Source organism: Daucus carota, chromosome 2, assembly GCF_001625215.2.
Source record: "Daucus carota subsp. sativus chromosome 2, DH1 v3.0, whole genome shotgun sequence".
NCBI classification, from domain to species: Eukaryota; Viridiplantae; Streptophyta; class Magnoliopsida; order Apiales; family Apiaceae; genus Daucus; species Daucus carota.
In genome coordinates, this window is record NC_030382.2 from 25926798 (window position 1) to 25953959 (window position 27162).

At 37.9% G+C, this 27162-nt stretch overlaps 1 protein-coding gene across 6 annotated transcripts; it reads left to right on the forward strand.

The window, feature by feature from the left end:
- Positions 1–16789: 16789 nt before the first annotated feature.
- LOC108208800 (protein SCAR3) lies at positions 16790–25846 on the forward strand. Of its 6 annotated transcripts, none has more exons than XR_010288714.1 (10): positions 16790–17206; positions 18800–18963; positions 19608–19731; positions 19817–19949; positions 20152–20234; positions 20370–22788; positions 22931–23035; positions 24799–24906; positions 24992–25096; positions 25708–25846. XR_010288714.1 is itself a non-coding variant. In XM_064087013.1 (10 exons), the coding sequence occupies exons 4-10, from the start codon at positions 19679–19681 to the stop codon at positions 25037–25039; spliced, it is 2949 nt and encodes a 982-aa protein (XP_063943083.1). In that variant the 5' UTR covers positions 17066–17206; positions 18386–18477; positions 18800–18963; positions 19608–19678; the 3' UTR covers positions 25040–25358. The 6 variants fall into 6 exon arrangements, 5 of the variants coding, with proteins under 5 accessions (XP_063943080.1, XP_063943081.1, XP_063943083.1 ...); XM_064087013.1 differs by lacking the exon at positions 25708–25846 and adding an exon at positions 18386–18477 and having other exon boundaries at positions 17066–17206; positions 24992–25358; XM_064087014.1 differs by lacking the exon at positions 25708–25846 and adding an exon at positions 18386–18459 and having other exon boundaries at positions 17066–17206; positions 19597–19731; positions 24992–25358.
- Positions 25847–27162: the final 1316 nt, after the last annotated feature.

Genomic DNA, 27162 nt, shown 5'->3' on the forward strand with positions numbered 1-27162 from the left:
ATTTAAAGTTCTCAGTAGAATAACATCTATTGTCTCTGTTCTTACTGTTCATGAAACTATTAGGCTTGTTGAATTTAGTTCTCTCAGAGTTGACACCTAAACCAGCTTTAGGCAACCTAACATTGTCTTTCACTTTGATTGGTTTCAGTGATGTCTGTTATGGCCAAAATTGGCCACCGAACTTAGAGAAAAGGCGCGCCCTTCTCGGTGTGATTCCGAGGGCGCGACCTTATAATGCGGGGGTGTTTGGCTGCGGACATCCGATGAGACAAGAGGACGAAGACCTAGGGCGCGCCCTCAGGGGTCGCGCCCACAGTTAGATAATGTATGAGAGGATGAGTGAGTCTCGATGACGACCCTTCCAAGGGATACGAAGACCTACCCTTCCGAGGGATATGAAGACTAGTGCCAGGCTCATCTGGAAGTTATCAGACTCATCTGGTAGTTCCCGGGTTACGACCGGGCGTGATCTATAATCCCCAATCCTGCTATCTGCCGGGTTGTCCTCGTGCGGGGGCTTGGGGTGATCACGGTTGTAGAAGGCCCTCAGGGGTGACATGAAGGCCGATCATATGTTTGGGTCCTGTATTCTGGTGAGTTAGCCCTCATTGGGGGACTGAGACGATCGTGTAATTTGGCTCCTCAATGGTCCTTACCTCTTAGTGAGAACCTTCACTAGGGGGTAAGGACGCGTCCCTACACCTCAAGGAATTGGTCACGGCTCTACTAGACGTCTCCTCCATGCTACGAAAAGTAGCGGTTAGTGTCATCTCTCGTAGTGGGGATGATGCCGTATCCGTGATGTACTTGGACTAGGAGTCTGAGGTAGTTGGCCTCAAGGCTTAATTCTAACTGGAGTAGAACTCTAAGTGATAAGTCACCGGCTTAAGGTTGGTCTTATCCCCAAGAGGCCTAGTCTTGATCAAACTAGGAGTCTTGGTTCAATAGAACTACGTATGGCTTGATCCCTTATAAATATAGGGGTACGTAGGCACATTAGGGGATCATGAGTTGAGAGCACGTGAGACCAACTCAAAACCCTAATCTCAGCCACCCCCTAAAACACACAACCACCACACTCCGGCAGCTAAAACCACCGTCACAGATCTTGATTCCGGCCATGAACCTCATCTTTGTTGATTACCAAATTCCTCTATCAACAAATTGGCGCTAGAAGGAGGGGCTGTTTCAAGATGACCATCTTAGGAGGAAGGATGATGTTAAATATTACTCGCCGGTGGTACTAGCTATCAGGCTGTCCGTAGCAGTGTCATGGGATGTACACATATGGTTACGGAACGGAGCTATCAAATTTGTGCACACGGTTAACGACGGATGTAACCTGTAAAGGCGCGCCTTGACTTTTTTCGGGGAGACATGTACGAGGCAACAATAGGTGGCCACTTGTGGCTGGCAACAAAGCATTACCGGGAGCACCTAATCAGAGGCCATAAAAATTCATAAACGGAAGAGATAAGTTTTATTTTTTCTTCTTTTCTGATTTTATTTTTATTATTTATGTGGTCTGTGTCATGGGTTAAAAAATATTTTTGTTACAAAAAATCATGGGAGATGCATATTTTCAATGCTCAGTATTTCTCAACATTAAAAAACACATGTTATTGGAGGTGCAAAAGTACTGTTTCTTTTTTGGAGGGACTGTTTTAAGATTATCGTGTTCGGGGGAAAGACGAGATTTGTACTAACATGTAAATTTTCTTTGGAAATTGTTTGGCGGGGTCTGGGACGTTAAGATCGCGACTTTACAAGAACACGGCAGAGTCAGTACTGATTGTCAAACCAAGCCACGCCATAGGTCATTGACTTGTCTTTCTTGGGACGTAGAATTCTTATTTGGTGAGAGCTTTGTTAACTTGAGTATGCACGTGACACAATCTGGCAGAAGAGGAAAAAGATAAGTTTCTTCTTTTAAATTATATATCTTAACTATTTTTATGATTTACATTAAAAAAAAAACTAACATCTTATATTTAGGTGCTAGAATGTTTAGCAGTTATTTTTTTTTAGTTTTTCGATATGATTTGAGGTCAAGAGATTATGCCTCCCAAAAAAAAAAAAAGGAAAACATTCAGGACATGCGGGTCGAAAGAAAAGCCAGTACCTCCGGAGTGTTCAGAATAATTGGAGAATGCACATGATGTTGAATGGACCATAAGAGTAAGTATAAATTGATCTGTTATTAAAAGAGGCACCCATAGTCAAATTCTCAGCTTCAACCTCAAGCTCGGCGTGACACAGATAAGTTTTTCAGATTTAAATTTTATCATTTAATTACATGTTACATATATAATGCATGCTGTATAATTTTTTAAATGCGTAAAACACATTATCTTGTTACTGCTGTAAACTTGCACTACATCTCCTGTATGCATAACTTTGGATCATGAAAGTATTCATATAAATTTTGTGTAAAGAAAGCATGGTGAGGTACAGGGCAAAGCAGTGAAGTGGAGAGGCATGACAGCCGAAGGAAAGGAAAATATAAACAATAAGGATACTACGGAAGATATTCATGAATTGGCTAGCGTGGTTGAGCAGATAAGTTATTTTGTTTCTTTTCTATTGCATGCCTTGAAAGTATTTATTTTTCTAAACAGTTAATTTTATTTCTATTTCTAATATATTATATCTTGTATATATATGTATTATTTTGTGCGGATTATGTTATTAGCCGTCGCATATATTATCATTTTATAGATTATTTTTCATGGGTATTATTTTTCATGGGTATAGATAATATGATATTTTTTATTTTATTTGTTGAGTTTATTATTAATGTAGAATTAACTTGATTTGAGATAAGAAAAGTATACAGATTTTATCCTGAGACAAAGATCAAGAGACACAAAGGAAAAGAAAAAAGGTACACAAACAATGCCAGACAACTAGAAAAGGCGTCATGGTATCCCACATTCACACAGGAAACAAATTATGAGATAAGTTTTTCATATTTTCTTTCGTCATATTATATTATATTTTTAATTATTGTGATATGAGTTTAAAATTTATATTATGTTTGACTAACTTTTTGTAATGGCCTGTTGTTTTGGACTAAAAATTATATATGTGTAGAATTTTTATGTTACATTTAGGTTTATATATTACACATATGAGAGGAATAAAGGAGGCCTGGGATGATAAAATCAAAGGCAAAAATAATATGCTTGTGCAAAAAGGAGATCCAGGAGTTTAAATGAAAAAGCATTGCGAGCCCGGGGTGACAAGCAGCCTATAAAAAGCTTTGGGGTAAATAAAAATATCCTTCGCCAGAGAAATAGCCGGCCAACAAAGATAAGTTTTCTGTTTTATTTCTTTTATTTTATCATGTTTGCTATATCATATATATATTTCCGTCACACATTATTATTTATTATTTCATGCTAAAATATATACTTTTTGAATTTTAATATTTAGCATATCATTAAATATTTGTTAACACGTATAATTAGGTCTCACATATATTTTGCATCACGTGAATATCGGTATATTTCACATGCATGATTGTTATATTTAAGATATGTCATATGTCTTTGCATTTAGTTCCTAATATTTTTATTCTTAATAACTTCCTCTTAGCAGAAAAGCGAGGTTTTCTAACATGAGTTTTGTAGGTGAAAAAGTTCAAAAGATTATTAAAGCATCCTTGTTAATGAAGTTCTTGAAAGGATTTTTTGGAAATAGCGTCTAAATTGTCAAAGCGCACCCTAAGGCCCTCTTGAAATTTTCGAAAGGCGCGCCTCCCCCTGACAGGGCGCGCCACCAGGTAAAATTTTACATCGCTTTCACATGTTATTACTTTCAAATTTGTCGTAGTTTAAGTCTTTGCAGGAAGGAGTTTGCATCCTTAGAAGCCTCAAAGATTTTCTAGAAGCGGCGCGCCCTCCCCTAAAATGCTTCAAGGTTCGCGAGAAGCGTATCTTGTGAGCCTAACCACATGTGATGATATCAAAGGAAAAGCTACGAGTGGGGAGTTATTCAAATGGAACCTAACTTGAAAAGTTATAAAGGGTGCGCGCCTTCCCCTGACCGGGCGCGCCTTCAGGTAAATACTAAACCGCTTCAGTATTTGGGTCTCTAGGACTACTGCATGTATAAAGCTGCAGGTATTGTGGTGTTCGACTACCTCGATGAGGAATGCGCTTTTTCGCTGTGCGGAATAGTCGCGCCCTCCTCTAACAGGGCGCGCCTTCAGGTACGAAATTTTATATTATGTTGTGTCTACATAAGATCTTACAGAAAATGAAAACGATGAGCTCATCTCTATGAGAGAGAAGGGGCGCGCCATATTCAACTAGTATTTTCGAGGTAGATGGTTGTCCCTCTATCGGTTCCCTATTATAGGCGTGCCCCTCAACATTGTGAAGACGAAAGAAGTCAAAGGTTGCGCGCCTCCCTCTGACTGGGCGCGCCCTCAGGTATGTTTAATGCATTGATTGCTTAACATTATTTTGTGTGAAGACAAACATATGCAGGAAGGAGCTCAATAGTCTTGAGGAGGTCACATCCCTTCTTAGGACGGGCCCTCTCGGGAGTATTCATCACTAGAGGAAGTGCCTGAGGGCGCACCCCCCCCAGGATGAAAATTATGAGAATGAAGATACTTGAGAGACGCGCCTTCACCTAATAGGGCGCGCCCCGAGTTCCTAAGTCGTGTGCCGGGATTAATATTTCCTGAGAGGGCGCGCCTCCCCCTAACAGAGCGCGTCATGAGGTAACACTAACCATCACTATTAAGACGTATACATGATTGAGTGCAGGTCAAGTCCAACATGCTAAAGGAGCTGTCCATCTTGATGAGGGCGCGCCCTCCATTCTGCAGGAATGTAGCATGATACTTGCAAGCTCTTTGATCATGATACACTTAAGGCCTTTCGAAGGTTACCTAATTATCCATGACCAGCTCTGACTACTGTGAATTTTAACCATCCATGATACGCTCTGGATGTCATCCACGATCTACTCTGAATGCTATGATTATTTACATATCCATGATACGCTCTGGATACTATATTTGCGCATCCATGATATGCTTTGGATAACACTTTATACTATTAATTCCCCATTGAGCTATGAGCTCTGGGACCCGTGCGATGCACCGGAGTTCTTTAAACCACGATAAGATTCGTGATGCCCCATATGGGATGATGTATGGACTGGGGAGTGGTCCTTTTGATTTTCTTAAGCAAGTGATTCACGCGTGAAAAAGTAAGGCTGCGCCAAAGGCCGCGCCCTCTGCTTAATCCTTGGAAAAGATCAAAAGAGCCCACATTACCAGTAAGGCTGCGCCGTAGGCTGCGCCCTCTGCTTATACAGTCCTTGGAAGAAAAAGAAATATTGCGAGTAAGGCAGCGTCATCGGCCGCGCCCTCTCCTTAGGCAATTCTTTAAAAGATAAAAAAGGGGTTATGTTATAACAAGTCGGCGCCATTCTGTAAGTCGCGCCTTATATTACTATTCCTAGGTACCATGGACACACCAAGGCTGAAAAATAGCCACAAATCTTCGCACAGCGAAGGCGCGCCCATCTTTTGTTGTGGTTCATTGGCGCGAATGTTATGATTAAATGTGTCCTTTGAAAGGAATAAGCAGAGCTGCGCCACTGTCAACGACAGATAGGCCGCGCCCCCTATTTTCTTTTATCTACATAAAGATTGCTCATTACTTATAAACGCATCACAAAGACGCGCCAGCCTCATGCTTAGCTGCTTTGCTAAATGATCGAAGATACCGACATTATATACTTGCAAGGCCTGTGCACAGCCTGCATCTTGAAATGTCGAGTAATAAAAGTGGCTTACGTCGCGCCTCTATGCGCGGACGCGCCCTCGGAAGAGGTTATGTGAGATGGTATAAAAATTCCCTTGATATCTTTAATATCAAGAGAATTTGGGGAGTACTTGTTATGGCCAAAATTGGCCACCGAACTTAGAGAAAAGGCGCGCCCTTCTCGGTGTGATTCCGAGGGCGCGACCTTATAATGCGGGGGTGTTTGGCTGCGGACATCCGATGAGACAAGAGGACGAAGACCTAGGGCGCGCCCTCAGGGGTCGCGCCCACAGTTAGATAATGTATGAGAGGATGAGTGAGTCTCGATGACGACCCTTCCAAGGGATACGAAGACCTACCCTTCCGAGGGATATGAAGACTAGTGCCAGGCTCATCTGGAAGTTATCAGACTCATCTGGTAGTTCCCGGGTTACGACCGGGCGTGATCTATAATCCCCAATCCTGCTATCTGCCGGGTTGTCCTCGTGCGGGGGCTTGGGGTGATCACGGTTGTAGAAGGCCCTCAGGGGTGACATGAAGGCCGATCATATGTTTGGGTCCTGTATTCTGGTGAGTTAGCCCTCATTGGGGGACTGAGACGATCGTGTAATTTGGCTCCTCAATGGTCCTTACCTCTTAGTGAGAACCTTCACTAGGGGGTAAGGACGCGTCCCTACACCTCAAGGAATTGGTCACGGCTCTACCAGACGTCTCCTCCATGCTACGAAAAGTAGCGGTTAGTGTCATCTCTCGTAGTGGGGATGATGCCGTATCCGTGATGTACTTGGACTAGGAGTCTGAGGTAGTTGGCCTCAAGGCTTAATTCTAACTGGAGTAGAACTCTAAGTGATAAGTCACCGGCTTAAGGTTGGTCTTATCCCCAAGAGGCCTAGTCTTGATCAAACTAGGAGTCTTGGTTCAATAGAACTACGTATGGCTTGATCCCTTATAAATATAGGGGTACGTAGGCACATTAGGGGATCATGAGTTGAGAGCACGTGAGACCAACTCAAAACCCTAATCTCAGCCACCCCCTAAAACACACAACCACCACACTCCGGCAGCTAAAACCACCGTCACAGATCTTGATTCCGGCCATGAACCTCATCTTTGTTGATTACCAAATTCCTCTATCAACAATGTCAGGATCTCATCTCTCTTCTCATTACTCTCTTTCATTTTAAGGTCTTCCTCTTTGAGTTCATAATTAATGACAATAGGAGTTTCTAACAGAGGTTCAGCTTCTGAGGATTTGAACAGGGGTTGAGGGGAATCTTTCAAAACAAAAGGAATCCCTCTCTCCACAGCACTCTTCTTAAAGGGAGTAATGTTACTAGCCTTACCTACAGATTTGTTATAGTCAAAACCTATTCCAACAGTTTTCTTGATCTCTTGTTTATCATTAAGCTCTTTGACTATAGTGGAGGCATCCTTAATGGCTTTACACTTAACTTTCTCTTTGTCTAGCTGAAGTCTTAAAGCAATCTCACCTTTCTCTAGAACTCTGACTTTAGCAAATTGTAATTCTAAATCCATAATCAGTTGTTCAATTTTAGGTTTTAATAATTTCATCTCATTCATTTTATAAGCACGAATATCTAAGACTAAAGCATTTATCTTAAGATTGGCAGCTTTCAACTTACTTAAAGCATCATCTCTTTCTAGTCCTAATTGCATAAAAAGTTTAGGGCATGTAGGATCTACCTGAAAGCTTCCAGCAGGAGGAGGTGAAGATGATCCAGTATTAGCTATTAGAGCAACATTCCCAATCTGCTCTTCTTCATCACTATCTTTATCATCCTAGCTTTTCCCTTCTGCCAGATAAGACTTGCTCTTGAAGCTTTGACTTCCAGAAGTACCCTGACGCTTTCTCACTAATGCATCATACTTTTGCTTCAGCTCGTCGTAGGAATCTTTTCTTTTTCCTTGAACCTTGGGCTGTTTGCATTCAGTTGCAATGTATCCCGGTTCACCACAGTTAAAGCATTTGAAATTGCTTCTGTCCACCATCTCAGTCTTGTATCCTCCTTTGCTTGTAGAAGATGAGTAACCTCCTTTTTGAAACTTGTTGACAGTAGGTTTGTACTTGTAGGAGGGGTTCTTCCAGAATCTCATGTTTCCAAACTTCTTGGCAAACAAAGATAGAGATTGATCTTCTAACTGTTCTAGCTCTTCCATTGTATAAAACTCTTCATCACCACTGGAAGAAGCAGTCTGACCCATCTCAGGTACAACAAATTCCTGAGTGGTCTTAGAAGGAACAACAACATCCTTTTTTTCTTCCGGTGTAGGTGATTCCACAACTTGAGCTCTCGAGTTACTCAGTGTTTTACCCCAGCCATATCTCTGCTTACTTTGAACTTGTTCGAGTTCATAAGTTTTTAAAACTCCGTAGAGTTTCTCCAGAGAAATCTCATTTAGATCTTTGCTTTCCCTGATTGTAGTGATTCTGTGTTCCAGATGTTCAGGAAGTGTTAAGAGAAACTTCATGTTGACCTCTTTCTTGTCTTAGTATTTCCCATTCAGATTTAAATTATTAATCAGGTTATTAAGTCTGATAAATACTTCTGAAATCCCTTCTCCGGGATTGGAACCAAACTGTTCATATTGAGCCATCAGTATCTCTTTCTTGTTTTCTCTGACTTCTTCTGAGCCTTCGTTTATGATCTCTAGTGTATCCCAGATTTGCTTTGCGTTCGTACAATTTACAACAGCATTGTCCATGACTAGATCTAGAGATTCAACCAAAATCAGTTGAAGAGCGTCATCTAAATTCATTTGTTCACTCTCTTCATCTGTATACTCAGTGAGTTCTTTCGGAACAGTTTTTTGAGGGATTAACACACCATCCTCTTCGTGTGCTAATATAAGTTTCATCGGAGTAGAAACACCTTTGTTTAATATCCCAATATATTTTCTGTTGGCGGTGCGGAGGAAATATAACATATGCCTCTTCCATAGGCCAAAGTGTTCCTTGCTGAACGGTGGGATTTTAATGCTACTGATCTTTTGTGTACTCATGTTTAAGGATTTAAAGTGAATAGTGTTTGGATGAGATTTGGATTTTTGAAAGAAAAATATTTTAAATCAGAATTAATTTTTGGAATAAAATTAATTCGAATAAAAAATATTTGGACATTACAGAGTGTGTATAGGATCTGATACGGTAAAATGGTATCAACCGCTCTGATGCCAATTGTTAGGTCCATATACGATTGTAGAAGGGGGGGTTGAATACAATCGTCACAAAATAATCGCGGCAGAATAATCTGATTGGAGTTTAACTTGTTAATCAGATTTTAATTAATTAATATAACAATTTTTAAGTCGTTATATAATTAATATGGTTCGTTGTAATGTCCACTAGTTCGTAGAATAAATTTGACAAGAAGTATTCTAACTTAGCGGATTAAAACAACTGAGTGATCAAAGCATAGAAAACTGTGGATATAACAATAGCAAGTTACAAACAACTTGAAAGTTTACAAGGCAATGAACAATTACAAATGAAGAAGTGAAGGCCTATTTATAGGCAACACCTTGAACTATTATGACAAAGATAGCCATGACAAACTAAAGAAGTGCAATGACAATCTAAACAAGTGCTATGACAAATACATGAAAAGATATGACAATTTAAAGCATTGTCATGGCACAAGTGGGAAGGTATGACAAACACAAGCATTGTCATGCTCTCCAAAATTCGGTATGATAATCAGAAGCTTGGCCACTAAGTCATGAAGCGGCATGACAAACCATGTGAATGTCATACCTTGTGATTTCAGTATGACAATCACCATTGTCATGCCTAACTCATTCGGGATGACAAACCAGATGGTTTGTCATGCCTTCTGACTTAAGCACATGACTTGGTGCGGTATGCGGTATGACAATCAAAATGATTGTCATGTCGTGCCCAAAAACAATAAAACAATGTATTTTCGTAATATAATTAATCCAATAATTATCCACTTAGTTATATTAATTATATAAATTCATAAATTAAATTAATTCGAGTGTGAATCAATTTAATAAATAAATTATATAATCTATATAATTATTTTGAGATGTGAATTAATTAATTGAATAATTATATAGTGTATTTCTTCAGCAGCAGGTCTTCTGACTTTCTTTAAAGATATGATTCTTTGTCTGGATTGAACGACCACCTATTGTTGATGCAGAATATTTAATCTGAGTAGCTGACACACAAATGTACTGTTTGGTTCATCTGTATCTAGCTGAATCAAATATTCTTTATCAATTAAACATTTGAGATGTGGCTTGTTCGTCGAGTCTTCGTCTTCGTAGTTCTTCTTCATAAGTAGAGATAGTATGGAATCTTCTGAATAAATAAGGTATTAAAACTTTATACCTTCTGGACTTCTGGACGTGCTACAAAAGAATATTTGTACACTGAGGCTTGAACATATTAATGAACTTCTTTCAGTGGTGTGCAGCAGCATCCTGAAATTCTTCAAACATATGATTTTAATAAATCACTTGACGTTCTTCGTACGGATTCCTTCAATAGAGCTTGCTATTTACTTAGCTCTCTTATCATAGTTGAGTTGATATTCTTTAATTACAAATAGGCTAAACATTTGCCTTTCAAAAGGTCTAGAGCTAGCAGCATTTCTTTTAAACTTGAGTTTGGAGAATATCCTGGCAAGAAAAGCTAGATGCTCATCAAGATCATCAAGCTCATCTTGAATTGAGGATTCTTTATTGTCTTCAATGATTTTGCCTTTGTTCTTCCCAGCTTCATTCTTTCCTTCACAAGCATTGCTACTTGAAGCCTTACCAGCAACAACAGATTTTAATGCCTTCTCCTCTTCTTCTTCCATTTCACCTACAAAGGCCACAATCTTTTCCCTCCTTAAGTTCTTTTCCAGTTCCCCATCTTGCTGAATCTCAAGCTCATAAGTTCTAAGAATACCATAGAGTTTGTCCAGAGAGTACTCATTAAGGTTTTGAGCTTGTCTCAAAGCAACAGTCATAGGCTTCCAATCTCTGGGAAAGGCTCGTGGAAACTTGAGATTTAAATTTTTAACCAGATAGATTCTCCCATAGAATTTTAGTCCATTTAACGATTTTTGAAATCTGTTAAACAAATCATTTAGAGATTCACCAGACTTGGATTGAAAGCTTTCATATTGTTGTACAAACATCTGCATTTTGTTTTTTCTGACTTGATCAGTGCCTTCACAGAGTGTTTGAATAGTGTCCCATACTTCTTTAGCTGTTCATGGCTTTGTTGTCCTTGTGCACCTCTTTCTCATCTTCTTCTGTGAACTCAGAGATAAATTTAGGTACTTTAATATCTTCAGCTTCACTTCCATCAAGTCTCACAGCAGTATTGATTTTGACTAGAACATGTGGTCCTTTCTCAATGCAGTTGATGTAGCCTGGGTCAAGAGAGAGAAGATGCATCCTCATTTTTACTTTCCAGTGAAAGTAGTGTTCCTTAACCAGCATTGGAATCTTGACTCCTTCATCTCTTCTTCCCGTTGATGGTTGTCTAAGATCTTTTCACTTTTTGTATATTAGAAGCTTGGCTCTGATACCAATTATTATTTAGACAATTCAAACAATAAGTTAGATTGTAGAAGGGGGGTTGAATACAATCTACAAAAATTTCAACCAATTTTTGTTTAACAGATCATATTCAAAACACAAGAGAAATTCAAAACTAAAACTTGAATTAAAAGAACAAGGATCTTAAAATTTTCAAGTGGATTGTTTGATCCACCTCAGAGATTTTTATATTAAGAACCTCCCATGTAAGAAATACTTGGTTGCTTATAAAAGAATGAAGAGCGGAAGCTTACAATTTCTTGCTTGCTATCTCTAATGCTTTGCTCTTCAGTTCTCAGTGTTTGGGTAAATTGAAAAGAAAATTACAATGTGAATCTATACTAATACAAACTAGGATAGCCTGTAAAAGCATAAACCTACTCCTTTTCTGACTAACACAAATGAAAATTTTCTTGGACTTGATGGTGCATTTGGCAGCTTGAAATTCTTGTTGCTTTGCTCGAAATGGTAGGCTTCGAGGATCTCAATATTTGACTAAACTGCTTTAAGTTTAGCTTCCAAAACTGGTGAAGCACCTGTCACATCAACCCATGTGCTTTCTATCCTTTACTTGACTTTTAGCTTTCAACTGCTAATCATCAACTGCTAAAACAATTAGCGATTGATGGCTTCTTGAGTTAGCGATTGATAGCTTTCCAAGTTTAGCCATTGATGGAATTGATGTAGCGATTGATAGTGTATTTATTTAGCCATCGATGCTTCTTGACTAGCGATCGATCTTCACTTCACTTGAATAGGTTACATGACTTCAAATATTTACAATTATGTCACCCTATCTACTCATCCATTGATAGATCAACTGCTAGTCTAAAATGTCATATTATTAGCCTATCATCTGCTAAGGTACTCCAGCTTTGTTACAGTACCACATCAGCCGTTGATGGGTGAATATGCTAGCCATTGATTAGCTGCATTGGATTTTATTCTAAGTACAGAATAAAATAACTTTGTATTATCAAGCATCACATATTCCTAACACCTTCACATATTATTACCAGCTAGTTTGTCATGGTTAAGCCTTTACAGGAAGGAGTTCGCATCCATTGATGCCTCAAAGATCTTCTTAAGTGGCGCGCCCTCCCCTGAGCAAATGATTCAAGGTCGCGAGAGGCGAATTTTGAGGGCCTAATCACATGTTATGATATGAAAGAGAAAGTTACGAGGGGTGAGCTACGCAAATGGAACCTAGATTGAAAAGTGATAAAGGGTGCGTGCCTTCCCCTGACCGGGCGTGCCTTCAGGTATATCCTTAACCCCTTCAGTATTTGGTTCTCTAGGACTACTGCATGTATAAAGTCGCAGCTGATGTGGTGTTCGACTACCTTTATGAGGAATGCACCTCTTCGCCGTGAGAAATAGTCGTGCCTCCCTCTGGCACGGCGCGTCCTCAGGTTTGTTTGATGCTATAATTGCTTAATATGATTTTGTGTGAGGACAAACATACGCAGGAAGGAGCTCAATGGTCTTGTGGAGGTCACGTCCCTTCTTAGGATGCGCCCTCTCGGTAGTATACATGTGAATACTATTCTCTCCTACAATTATATGTTGGTATGCTAACAGAGATATTTCTAACATCCGCGGAAGTGCCTGAAAGCACGCCCATTTAGAGTGACATGCGGGTTCTCTGAGGGACGAGTCTACCAGCCTTTCATGATGCATACCTCCGCTCAACCAATTGGGCGTTCCCCCAGGCAAAAAATAATGTGAAGGACAAAGATACTTGAACGACGCGCCTTATCCTAATAGGGCGCGCCCCAAGTTCCAAAGTCGCATTTCCGAGACTGACAATTTTCGGAGGGCGCGCCTCCCCCTAACAGGGCGCGTCATGAGGTAACACTGACCATCGGTATTTTTGTTAAGGAAGTCACACACACAGATATATATATATATATATATATATATATATATATGATTGTGTGCAAGTCAAGTCCAACATCCTAGGGGAGCTGTCTGTCTTGATTAGGACACGACCTCTGTTCTTCAGGGTTGTAGCATGATACCTACAAGGTCTTTAATCTTAATACACTTAAGGCCTTTCAAAGGTCTACCTAATTATCCATGACAAGTTTTGGGTACTATGAATTTTAACCACCCACGGTACGCTCTGAATGTCATCCATGATCTACTCTGGATGCCAAACCAAACCAAACCAAACATACCCAGTATATCCCGCTTAGAGCAGGGTCTGGGGAGGGTAAGATGTACGCAGACCATGCCCCTACCCTTAAAATAGGGAGGCTGTTTCCGTGAAGACCCCCGGCTTAGTGCAAGACAAAGTATTGTGTGAGATATATGTAAATAGTACCTTGGTCCATGATTCCTGACAAATGGGACCTACCTTTATTGCGAATACATCTAACAATGGATGATCCAAGCTTTGTCTTCAAAACAAAACACCAAAATAGTCGGAACCTCTTGTCACTAATGCATCTGTTAATGACTGAGCTGAATCTTTCCCTTAAAGCATAACGCCATAACACTCATAATCTCTGTAAACCACGAGACCTAGTCTCATCTACCCTAATACACAGTCTCCAATTATTCTTATCTAATGTCATATCACCTGTGAGATTTTGAGCTCCCATGTCCAACCTTAATTGATCAGCCCATGTCTGACGAGGCCATGGAAACTCTGGATGCTATGATTATTTATATGTCCACGATACACTCTGGAGACTATACTTACGCATCCATGATATGCTATGTATCTTACACATCCATGATACGCTCCGGATCTTACATATCTATGATATCCTCTGCATAACACTTTATACTATTGATTCCCCATTAAGCCGTAAGCTCTAGGACCCGTGCGATGCACTAGAGTTATTTAAACCACGATAAGATTCGTGATGCCCCGTGTGGGATGATGTATGGACTGGGGAGTAGTCCTCAGGATTTTCTCACATAAGTTGGTGATTCACACATGAAAAAGTAAGGTTGCGCTCTCTACTTATGATATTCATGCGCCCTCTGCTTATACTATTTTTTGAAGAAATGAAACATTGCAAGTAAGGTTGTGCCCTCTACTTACGCAATTCTTTAAAAAAGATAAAAAGGGGTCATAACAAGGTTGCGTCATTCCATAAGTCGCGCCTTATATTTATAATTCCAAGGCATCATTGATACACTAAGGCTGAAAAACAGCCACGAACCTTCGTGTCGCGAAGGCGTGCCCTTATTTTATTGAAGTTCATTAGGGCGAATATTATGGTTAAATGTGTCCTTTGGAAGGAATAAGAAAAGCTGGGCCACTGTTAACGACATATAGGCCGCACCCCTTGTTTTCTTTTATCTATATAAAGATTGTTCATTACTTATTAACGCATCATAAAGACGCGCCAGCCTAACGCTTAGCCACTTTTTCAAATGTTCAAAGACCCCGGCATTATATACTTGCAAGGCATGTGCAAAGCTTGCACCTTGGAATGTCGAAGAATAATACACGGCTTAAGTCGTGCCTCTATGCGTGGACCGGGTATGTACTTAGTTTAACTAACCAAGACATGAATTGTGCAAAAAGTCCTATATGAGGTATTGGTACGCGCGCTCTTACTTACAAAGGAAGGGCGCGACTCTTGAAGGCTCCAATCTGAACCGAAGGGCGCATCCCACCATAACGTGACTGATCCACCAATGTTGCATGATCTATGCTGTCATTGAAGATGGGTACGACCCTTGATGAATGAGGGAAGGCCGGAAGAATGAACTCCCGATTGAAATTTCGAAATATTAGCCCTATCTATTTTACAAATTTTAATGAAAATATGTTCTCATCTCTTCATATTCATTATGCTCATATTTCTTATTATATCTATCTCAAAACTAAGGTGTATATTTATTCAATATAAATAAATAAATATTACTGTTGGTCTTAGAAAGTATTGCACAAGGGGGGTGGGGTTCAATGCAATACTGATTATTTCGAATCTTAATTCCAACAAAAAATATAAAATTCAAGTTTATCAATAGATTAAGATGTAAGCTTGAAGAACATAGAAGTTAACTTCACAAAATAAATAAATTATTTATATCGTTGCCTTGCTACAACCTCAAGAAAGTGCTTCTTGAGCTTCGGTTCTCTCAAGAGTTACAGTGGAGCTCTCTCAATTGAATACTATTGAATGGGTGATGTTTTCCTATATGACTTGCTATCTTCAAACATCATTATCAACACAGGTTCTGTTAGGACTACAAAGCAGACTCTACTTTGCAGCTACTAACAAATTGCAGCCCATGTGACTTTTCTAAAATGCTAATCAAACAGGGATTACATTATATGAAAATCAACCTAGGATACTTTCTATTTTAAGCTTATTAAATCCCAGTCAAATGGTGACTTGACACTTTTTCAACGGCGATCCATGACTTGTATACTCTTGAGCTTCTGTTGTAGTCTTTGCAGGTGTGCTACAAAACAAAATTTTCTACAGCATCCCTGAGCTTTGAACATCTTTATCTGCCAGAGCGTTTAACTTGATGAAGGTTCAAATCCAACCCATATCTCCGATGATAGTGACTCGAAGACACCAATACTTGCTGTCAAACAAAAGACTCTTGATGACAATGATTCCCTGAAGTTGTTGCTTTCAGGAAATCTAAGCCTTGCTATCACATGAACTAAACTTGCTGTCTGCGGAGTTTCCACCATTGTTGCTATCAGATATAAAATATTTGTCGTGACTTGCAACTAGCTGTATTCAGTATGTTTACAGTTAGTCAATTGACAGTAACATTCCTTTATTATTGCTGTCATTCTAATGTGCGACTTGAGGCATGAACAAATTAATTAACTTCTTCCAAAGACATTTTTATTACATGACAGTTGTTGAAACACTACAAAGACATACTCTAGCTGTGACAATATGTTCTACTTAGAATAAACTAAATAAATGAAATGTTAGGTTGAGTGTTATCTATCACCCATAAATCCTAATAATTACTTATATTAGTTTGTCTAAACACTAGAATAATTATTTACTAACTTTAATTTATATAATATAATTCAATAAAAAATAAAAGAATCAATTGTGGATAAAATTAGTGGGACGAAGAAAATATTATCTTAACATATCGAATTAATTTCTAGTTAAACTTAATTATAGAAATTATAAAAAATGAAAATTTAAGTATAATTAATATTGCAATGTAACTACCATTGTATTTTTATATATGATGCAAATTTGTAGTATAAGTTGATATGTTTCATGATGTTGATTAAAATAACATAAAGTATACAATACATATCAAACCAATCATGATACATTTGTACCATACTTTTTTGTCACGAGTGAAGTCCCTTTTTATTTTAAGTTTGTCCAAACGGGATGATCCCTAAGGGTAATATTGTAATTCTACCAACTTTCCCAGCCAAAAGAATGGCTTGCAGAGTTGGCAATGCTAGTCACTTCTGTCTGCCTTTAAATGTCTTGCTATGTATACCTATAGTTACGTACATAATTGTATCTCTATATAGCAGTTCAGCTGCTCCAATCTCCTCACCTACTTCTCCGTATTAACTTTACAGTTTCTGGAGAGGGACTGTGATTGAATCTAGAGAGAGAAAGTGGGTGGCTCTAGAAAGAAAAAATGATTGATTCTAGAGAGGGAAAGTAGGTGATTCGAGGGGGGGGGGGGAGAGAGAGAGAGGGAGAGAGGGGGAGAGAGAGAGAGATGCCACTAGTGAGAGTTGAGGTGAGGAATGAGTACACGTTAGGAATGAGGGAGGTGTATAAAGATGAAGATGACCCGAAAGCACTGTTAGAGGGAGTAGTTGTTGCTGGACTTGTTGGCGTTTTACGACAATTAGGCGATCTCGCTGAGTAATCTTCGATATCTCTCTCGTGTATTTGTTCGTTATTTTTGATGCTTTGAGCTTATGTTGGTTGAGTTTGTAATTGTGTGTAAAATTGTGAATTGTGCAAGTATAGAATTGTAGTGAACTAGTTTAATTTATTAACGAAATTGGTTATTGAGCTTGTTAATTTGTGATTGTAATGCGGAATACGGGTAAAGTTAACTTTACCGAAACCTTTCAATCGATTGTTTAGGAAATTTGGATAACTTAATATGGTATCAGACGACCTAAAACTCTGGTATCTTAATACGGTATTTGAGTAGCCAAAATCCTAAATATTGTAGAGTGGTGGTAATACTAGATGGGTAAATCAAGTCCAAACAATAGAGTTACAGAGATTATCAGAAGAAATTAAAAGTAACCATCAAGGTTTAGCATGTCTCTTATAGAAAAGGACTTGTGGTTATTTACTTCTTCGTACCAAAAACATGAGTCTTTTGGCTGAGTGGGAGTTTTTAATATGGTCTACTGAAGGTGCTGATCAAGTGATAGTTTAGGTTGATAAAAATTTTAGGAGAGTTGGTAACTTCAATGTTTTACTTCTTGAAAATTTACACATAGGATAGGAATTCAGCACATATAAGTACTCGACTTGCATTAGTTTGAATTGGGTGTAATGTAATGAGAATTGAAAGAGTAATATGCAAGTATCCATGCATATTTATATAACCAGCACATGTTAGATATTCCACATAACTCAAATATAATCAGAATAGAAAATTGTGATTAGTTAAATGGGAACTTGAAAATGTAACTATCCTTTTAGATTCAAGTAACATTTAGAAGTTGCTCGAGTTGCAGAGTGAATTACTCCAGTTCAAGCCAAAAGGATAGGCACGCCTCATCCTGATCAGTACCGCCATACTAGAGTTCAACTTTTGATATCTGAATTTGATTGAAATCTCATAATTTATAAATATTGATAGTTGTACACAATTAATCTTATATTAATTTAGGAAATGGTTACTCATGTTTTAACCTCATATATTCTATCAGCACATGAACAATTCTGACGTATTTAATGTATTTTGTTTATAGTTATTGGTTAAACAAAAATTGAAAATTTTGATTGGTCGATAAAAACTTAAGAGATTTAAGTTTTGATTCCAATTCAAATAACCTTTGAAAATTGCTTGGGTTGCAGAGAGAACTGGTTCAGTCTAAGCCAAAGGGATAGTCACTCGTCCAGATCAGTTCAAGTGGTGCATGATCAATAATGTACACTTAGCAGGACCAGTTCTGTGCTAATAATAACAGCTAAAAGTGCTTCCTTTATATTCGCATTAGTTGTTATTTTCAAGTCAGATTGTGCTAAAGCAAGCAACATGCTTGATCTTTCTTCTCAGCTTTGCAATGCTATGCAAATTTATTACTGTCTACAACCCAAAAGATATTAAACAATAATTGAAATCTGAATATATACATAAACGAAGTCTAAATGAGGGCTAGTTATACTTTTCTATTGGGATTATCATTCACTACTGTTTTAAGTATTCAGTTGGTCACTCGTGCTGTTTCTGTAGAATTTTTACTGATATAGGATCTCTACTTGTGATAGATTCGCAGCAGATGTGTTTCATGGATTACAAGAACAAGTGACGAATACATCATCCAGAAGTAATCAGTTAAAGATTCGTGCACGAAAAATTGAAGCTGCAGTTTCTCCTCTTGAAAAATCTATATTATCTCAGAGAAGCCACTTACACTTTGCTTACACAACTGGTATGGCTCATTTTCCAACCTAAACAAATTTTTGACCATATCTATTCAGTATTAGATAAGTATCTTGTCTTATATCCATCAAAATTAAAGACAATTATACTTCTCCCAAACTAATATATTCTTGCAGTATCTACTCTCGTGCATGTTTTTCTTATCAATAAATGTTTATATTGTTTATATCACTTGATATATGTATCTTCATTTTACGAAAAATAAATTAACAGTGTTAATTTTTGTGTTTGTATATATTTTATATACTGGATAGAATTGTGCTAGTATGTAATTTAGTATTTCGTTCTTGCATTATTCAACTAATCAACTGTAATTAGTGGAGCTTTTTGTCATTTAGCAAAAGAAAAAAGGAGCATCTTGTTTTCTTTTCCATACTAATTAACAAAGTTGAACATACTGCTATTAGTACAATGTTTGGAGATAAGACGGGTCTCTCTTTTCCAGGTTCGCCTAGAGCTGTCCATAAGGCTAGTGTCCTAGTGCCCGACTCCACCATAATGATAAAGTTTTGCATCGAATGAATAAATGACCTGAGAATTGTCTTGTGAACAACTGAACATTAATCATTTCTTAAATACATTTATTAATATGCCAGTTCTACAAGTCATTTACAGAAAGCAGTTGATTTGCAGGTTCCCACTGGCATGCACATATTCAAAGTGAACGAAATCACTTCATATATAGTGACTTGCCAATTTTTGTTATGGATTTATACGGAAAATGTCGTAGACCTCCACACCTGCATTTGCTAGACAAGTATGGCCCCACCTTCTCAAATTCTTACGATTATTTCTAGTGACCGGTGACTTATGATCATTAACGGTTCAATCTCCCATTTTAGGTTTGACACTGGTGGCCCAGGATCTTGCCTAAAGAAATTTTCAGATCCAGCCTTTTTTAGGAGAGAATCGGCTGGTTTTGATGGAGCATATGCTGAAAATTTTTCAAGGCATAAGAAGGCTCGTAAAAGAAAGGTACTTTCTTCAAACTGTGTTGAACTTTCTTCCGTTGGTATACCGCATAACAGATTAAATACATTGGCTCTTCAGAGACTTTATTAACCTAATTTTAGCCAACAACAGTGCTAAAAAATCATGAACTCAATTTGGCCTATAGTAAATAAATTTTTGTTCATCTGGTATTTATATGTTGATACTTTTAACATAAAAATTTAAGAAGAAGAAGAGAACATGGGTTCCGGACGACGACGAACCGCAGAGTGTTAATCATGGCACACCAACATCCAGTCACAGCGGCAGGTACCATCTTGTATAATTGTATGTGAAGTGTCAGTGCTAGAAGTTCTGACACATATGTATAATATATATATGTGTGTGTGTGTGTGTGTTTCTTTTGAAGTTATATAAATTCTTTTTTTTTTTCCTGACTCGCAGATTGCATTACGCTTCTCAGAACTTTCATTCTCCGTCTCAGACCGTCTCGACATATGATGCTGCAAAACAATTTGAAATAGAAACTCATTTAATCCCTTCATATTCAAGAAATGCAGAACCTGAAGAGTATGTTTTTAATCCAAGTAACACTTCAAAGTTTGACGGATGTGAACCTGAGGAAATCTCTTCTCGGTGGATGATGAATCATAGTGATAACTTTGACACATTTTCTCTTGATGAGCAAACCAGAGTTGTAGCTAATGATGTTCAGGAACAAACTGGTGCAGCATCATCTTGTATTACTTGGGATGAAAAGATAGAAATAGTGGAACCTACAGGACCACAATATCATTTTAATGAAAATGTGTATGGTCACCCTACGAATTCTGACCCAATTCTTTTAGAGGGGGATGCTTCTAATTTTGAAACTGAATGCTGCAGTAACAAAAGCCCACCAAAATCAGTCTGTGCTGCACATCAATTTGATGAGTATGAGAGTGACATAGACATTTACATGGATTCACGTAATACCATGGAGTCAGAATCTGAAACTGATTTAGAATGTCAAACGAAGCGAGAAGTGGAGCAGTATTCAGATATGAACACCATAGCAATCGATGAAAATCTAAATAGGATTAACCCTGAGTACATGGAAAGCAATTCTGCAAATGCTCCTACTCATGTTCCACCTCGTATCTCCACAGATGGTGATATTTCAGACAACCACCACCACTCATTTGTCCTTGAATCTAGCTCTGTCCTAAGCAAAGAAATATCCACTGCTAAGCCCATTTCCGTAACCCCAGTATGTAATGCACAGGTACAGTCTCGTGACACAGGCAAATCTTCAATTCTGGACAGTCTGTCTTCTAGTGAGTTAATCGATAGTGATGATATGACTAGCTCCAAAACAGAAACTGCTGTCAGAAATTTGTCGTCCTTTGACTCGAATGAACTAGTAATTCAGGCTTTAAACAGTGATAAAGTCTTAAGCAATGCATATGGGTCACAAGATTCTCCGTCACTGCCTTCTGTTACTGGAACAAACTTTTGGACAAATGGTGGACTACTGGGGCTTCAACCATCAAAACCCCCTGACTTCAGTACGCCAGGTCCTATGAATCATGACTCCATGGGTCCAAGCCGAGGTAAAACTTTTGAGGGCAATAAACTTGCACCAGAAACCGATATCTCTGAGGGTTTTAAAGTGCCTAAACAGAAAAGTAGCTCTAAACACTGCATATCGCTCTATAATGATCAGGAAGATAGTACCTCTGTCATGAAAACATCTTTGAGTTCTTCACAAACTCATTCAGAAAGTAAAAATCAACATACTGCCATTTGTCAGCATAATGATAGTCAGTTCCAGAATCTACTTTTCTCTGAAGCCAGTATTATGATACCTGGAACTAAAAAACCGGATAATCTGAATTTTGAAGCTGCTAAATCTCTTGGATATATTGACAAGAATTCATCTCGGATTTTTGAATTAAGCAATGAAGTACTTGATAACAGTCAAGGTAAAGTATGTTTTTCTCTTGAGGACAATCCTCTCAACTCTTTCACAAGTGGTATATCTGAAAGAAATAGTGTGCATCAAACATTTCAAACCTTCTCTGATAGGATCTTCACAGAGCAGTTTGGAACTAAATTTTCATTCATATCACCGTCATCTTCTCCACCGCTTGAACATATGAAGATATCTTTTCAGCCTATAGATGGATTTGAGGTATCAAAGCTGAAACTGGATTTCCCTGGTGGAAATGAGTCTCTAGAAGGTGGTAGAGATGTCTTTCCTTCTTTTCAACTAGTCCCAGAAGTGTCTCTTTCATTGCTGGACATTAATTCAGACTCTGATGACACTTTTTGTGATTCAAATTCTCACGGGTCAGATGATTCTATCACTCATTACTCAGTGTCATATTTTGAAGAATGGGGAACAATAGAATATCCTAAATGCGATGATAGTGATATGTCTGATGCTTTATGCATAAACTCAATAGAATCAGTTTCAAGTAACTTGGATTTTGGGAGAATTGCTCCGGGAGTAATCACCAGCAATAGTGGACTTCCAAATCTATTTTATGAGAAAGTTATGGAACATTCAGAAACAGATCTTCCAAGTTTTGATACTTTAGATGATTCAATCAATGAGGAATTACAGAATGATTCTAAAGCAAAGATTGAACTGGATTCAGGACCACTTAAGGATTCCACACTGTCACCTACTCTCCCTCCAACAGAGTGCGGTATGAACGAAAATCCAGATATGGCAACTGAGAACCAAGTTCCTTCTGTTAAAGCCCTAAAACATGAATTTGATCAGAAGCTTCAATTTTCCACAATCTCCCACCAACAGAAAGTAGAACCATTTAATCATGGAAATATGGAGACAATTGGATGTACGAAAAATAAAAAGGTACTTACCTAATTGTCAATTTTCATGCAACTATATCATGTCTTGTGTTTCGGCTGTAACATACTAATATATGACGTACAAAGTTGTGCATGTTGGAGAAACTACCATAAACTACTCATGGTTATGTATATGATATATGCAGCATCCAGATGGCCAGAAGCTCAATTTACAGAAGGATTCTAATCAGTCCCCAAACAGCAAGGTGACAGATGAAAACGAAGATTTCCTTCAACAGATTAGGTCAAAAGTAAGTCGTGTTTTTTAGTTTTTCGATGAATATGAAATTAGTTACCGATTTTTTCTGCAAATAAAAAATGATCTGATTTGAGGCCCTCCTAACACCTAAAGATTTATGGAGAGGGCCGAGAGGCCATAACTTGACATGTTAACAGAGCTCAGTTTAGGAGAGGTCTCAAGTTTGAATCCTACTACCACCAGTATTCTCAATAGTTTAAGTTGTGCGCATAGGCTGATCATTTCCATATAAAAAGGCACCTACTGATCCACTCTTCAGCGCTAATGCTTTTTTGAGTCCTGAGAGTTGCTAACCTGACAGTTTATATAATTTAAATATATTTTTATATATTTTAAATCATCAAGGCGAAAGAAGTGGACACCTAATCATTAGTTTGCAAGCAATATAGGACAGCCAATTTCTCCCAGTGATATAATTCTGGAAACAAAAAATGTATTCAACTGCTATACTATCCTTAGAAGTTCTGGACCTCTGGTATCTAAAAAGCAGTCAAGCATATACACGATTGTCTAGACCCCTATTTTAAGTAGCCTAGATAACATTATAAGCAATCAAGGATCCGGATATTGAATGTGAGCTACAAAATTAAACAAATGCCTTAAGAAATATTTAGAGACATGTAGAAAATTGGAAAGTGGAGTGGAAATTGCATATCCGATAGTTATGCACGAAAAGGCATTAATTGTTGGAAGAAAATAACTTTTGGGTATTTAACTGTGATCTGCATTGCTTGACTTGACGTGACCTGGCTTTTTCACCTATCGGGTTAATTTCTTGAGGCTTTTTTATGTGCATCTCCCTGCTAGATCCCTGCCCAATAAGGTTGGAACTGCCCAATATCTACAGACTGCGATGAGCCGACAATCTGTAAACCTACTTGATCTCATTGTAAAATCCTATATGCTATGTTCATCATTGTCACCGTCATCTTATTTGGGGCTCTTGTTTCAATTTTATCTGCAAACTCAGTCGGTTTTAAATCATACTCTCTTTTACGTACACAGTTATATGATAGGCGTAACTTTGTATTCTTATGACCTATATACCTCATTAAATTTCCTGCACAGTGGTCACATTGTATTATATAAGCGCGAATGTGTGTTATAATTCTTCTTTATTTTTTCATCTCCTGAATGAGCGATATCAGGTATCAGTTTAGAGCATCTCCAATGGGGTTGGCTAAATTGGACCTTTAGAACATTATGTAAAATTTTTTGAACCTGTAAGACATTTTGCTTCAATGTTATTGGCTATATTGGTTGACTATAATTTAAAAATAGTTTGATAGTAATATTTTAAATTGTTATAAGTAGAATATATCACTTTAATATGGTAATAAGTTATGTGTATCTTACTACAGATTTCTTTTAGGCCTGTAGTGGATCGACAATATAGTCATCCATAGGAGGTTGGCTATAATTATAGACAAGGGGTGGGTATTGGTTGAAGTGTGATTTTTTTGTAGAGATTGGCTATATTTTTTATTTTTGGTAATGCTAACTAAGTTTTTAATTGAGGGCTCTGCATGGTTGGAGATGCTCTTAGGGCCGAGCGTAGGTATTTTCTGTAAAGAATAATCTCTGATTGTTTAACTTTATGCAAATTCTGTAATTTAATTGCTTACTATGTTTCTAAAAGTTGTTGATGTTTATGGCAAAAAAAAAAAAGTTGTTGATGTCAATTCATATTATTCAAAGGTAAAGAAATCTGTTCAGATTTTTGGTAAGTCATCCCTAACCAACACTTTGTTACAGTCCCTTAGCCTTAGGCGCACAATAATCGAACGGCCTAATCTTGGTCCGGGAGTGCCTACAAATGTTTCGGTCACTGCAATTTTGGAAAAGGCAAATGCGATTCGCCAGGTTCCCACCACCATCCACTTATGCACCTAAATATATACCTTACCGCCTCTTCTGACTTCTATTTAACATCAGATCTATTTTACAGGCTGTTGGAAGCGATGATGGGGAAGATAACGATAGTTGGAGTGAGTGAGCGAGCCAACATGATGTGTTGTAATTTAAAGTTTATCGGTGATGCACTGATGCTCTGGTATATGTGTGAATAGTTACACCTCTATATATTCATCTGTACTTATTTTGTAGGGTATATGTTGTATCGTTTTCAGGTTTATTTTCTAAAATAGCATGACTTTATGTTGTAATAAGTTGGATCAGACAGCTAGTTCCACTACATTGTAATTCCTAATTCTGCATGGTGCCTAAAATAATAGATAGCACCTAGCTTCGCACTTATTGAATTCATCCCTTCTGCCGTTGCAAGTTATACAATGACTAACAGAATTTAAAGTTTCCGGGATGATTTTTTTTATCGTAGCTCTACAGTTTGAAGTTTAAAAACTTTGAAAGTGGATTTGCCATCGGAGTTTCTCCGTTGAAGTTATATTACTGGGATATAGCCTAGAATAGATCAGTATAGTTTGAATGAAATTTCGAGAACAGCCCAAAAACTGTCGTATGCTTATTCTCATTTGTAGCAAGTCTATTTGAGTTCCCTATCTGATAAATTACATTCAACATGCAACATAATAAAATGATAGAAATGCTCATTGAAAATTTTATTTCCCGCGCAAATGAAAAATAGATTTACGTATTACTGTAATCTGGATGCTAGCTAGATGATTCATCTGTGTTGATGTTTAGGTGTCTGGAACAACACCCATTGCCTCAAGGAGCTTGCTGCACTCGGAATTTGCGCTCTTTTTGAGAAAGCCTATGGGGTTAGCCATGCGAACATCAGAAGTCATGCCACTGTTCGCTGCGAGAGATACTCTTGCCTTATCGTTGGAGTTCTTAACATTGATCTCGTTACAATCAGAATCAGGGCTCTTAACGAGTTTAACTTCACAAATGTCATCTTCAAAATCAGGTCCGTCCACTGAAATATGGTATGTTCCGCTGTCATCAGTAGTCGCTTCGCCCTTGAATGTTAAGACCGTATCTTGTTCGCGATTCCTGCACTCCAGACGGACAGTCGCACCTATCATACACATGCAGCACATTGTCAGAAAATAAAGTGTCAAAATGGGTTTTTGCCAGAGAATTGTAAATACTATAATACCTTTAATATATGTGCAAGGCTTAGTAAAGAAGCCTGCACGGCAGACATCACAAAAAACTTGACCTTGAACACTAAAGTGATTCTCTTTTGCTGCACACAGAGTGACTAAGAAGAAAAGAGTGGTTACAGATAGTATTAGTGTTTGATATGGCTTGCTCATTGTGTTTCTCTAGGTAGATCTCCAAGCAAGACGCAATTTAAATTTTGTATGATAGAATGGGATTCTGAAATTAAGAGAAAAAGTTGTTTATGAGAGGATGCTATATAATGTAGTTTGGCAGTTAAGTTTGTGAGGTGGTTACTTAATCATGATTAACAACCTACATGCACTTGTGGCTTAAAACATTTTATTTGACTGGATCTTTCCAATTTTTATCCCTTAAACATAGACGGAAGAATCTCTCTCTCACTCTGTCTGAATGTTGACAAGTTCCCAACAAGAAAATATGGCAAAGCTCAAAACTGTTCACTTCTCAAAATTAGGAGACATACTAGTAACTTTAATTTCACCCTCTGCAATCTACATATATTAACCAGTTTCTAGGAAAATAGTATGAATAGTTGGTCAAGTTAACTTATTAGTTTTTCTATACTCATTTTAATTGGCTCCTACTTTCTAATAAAAGTGGACCCCCTGCATATATAACAACCATATCAATTAAAATGAGCTAAATGTATAAAATTTATTCTTAGCATGTGCTCATGGACACACACTAAACGAACCATTTACTTATCGAGGTGCACAAATTCAGACGGAATGTGACTGATTGCTGTGGTGTCATCATAAAGTTTTAAAAATGTTTCTTTCTGTTAGATATATAAGATGATAAAGCAAAGAAAAGAGTAGTGCTACAGACATGAAATTGGGTATAAAATTTTGCATAAAATGACATGACAATTGAGGAAGATGTGTTAATCGGTGCTATATTAATGCATATACAGGGGGCTATTCCAATCAAAACTGAACACATAGTACTCATTTCGTGAATGTTTTCTAATCCAATTTTGTGTATCAAACATTTTCCTAAACAAAAATG

Excerpts from the sequence above, each read along its gene's own strand:
- LOC108208800 (XM_064087010.1), top strand. The coding sequence starts at position 17,058 with ATGCCACTAGTGAGAGTTGAGGTGAGGAATGAGTACACGTTAGGAATG. Across the intron at positions 17,207-18,799 it reads CAATTAGGCGATCTCGCTGA|ATTCGCAGCAGATGTGTTTC; the intron begins GTAATCTTCGAT and ends TACTTGTGATAG. Across the intron at positions 19,950-20,151 it reads AGAAGGCTCGTAAAAGAAAG|AAGAAGAAGAGAACATGGGT; the intron begins GTACTTTCTTCA and ends TAAAAATTTAAG.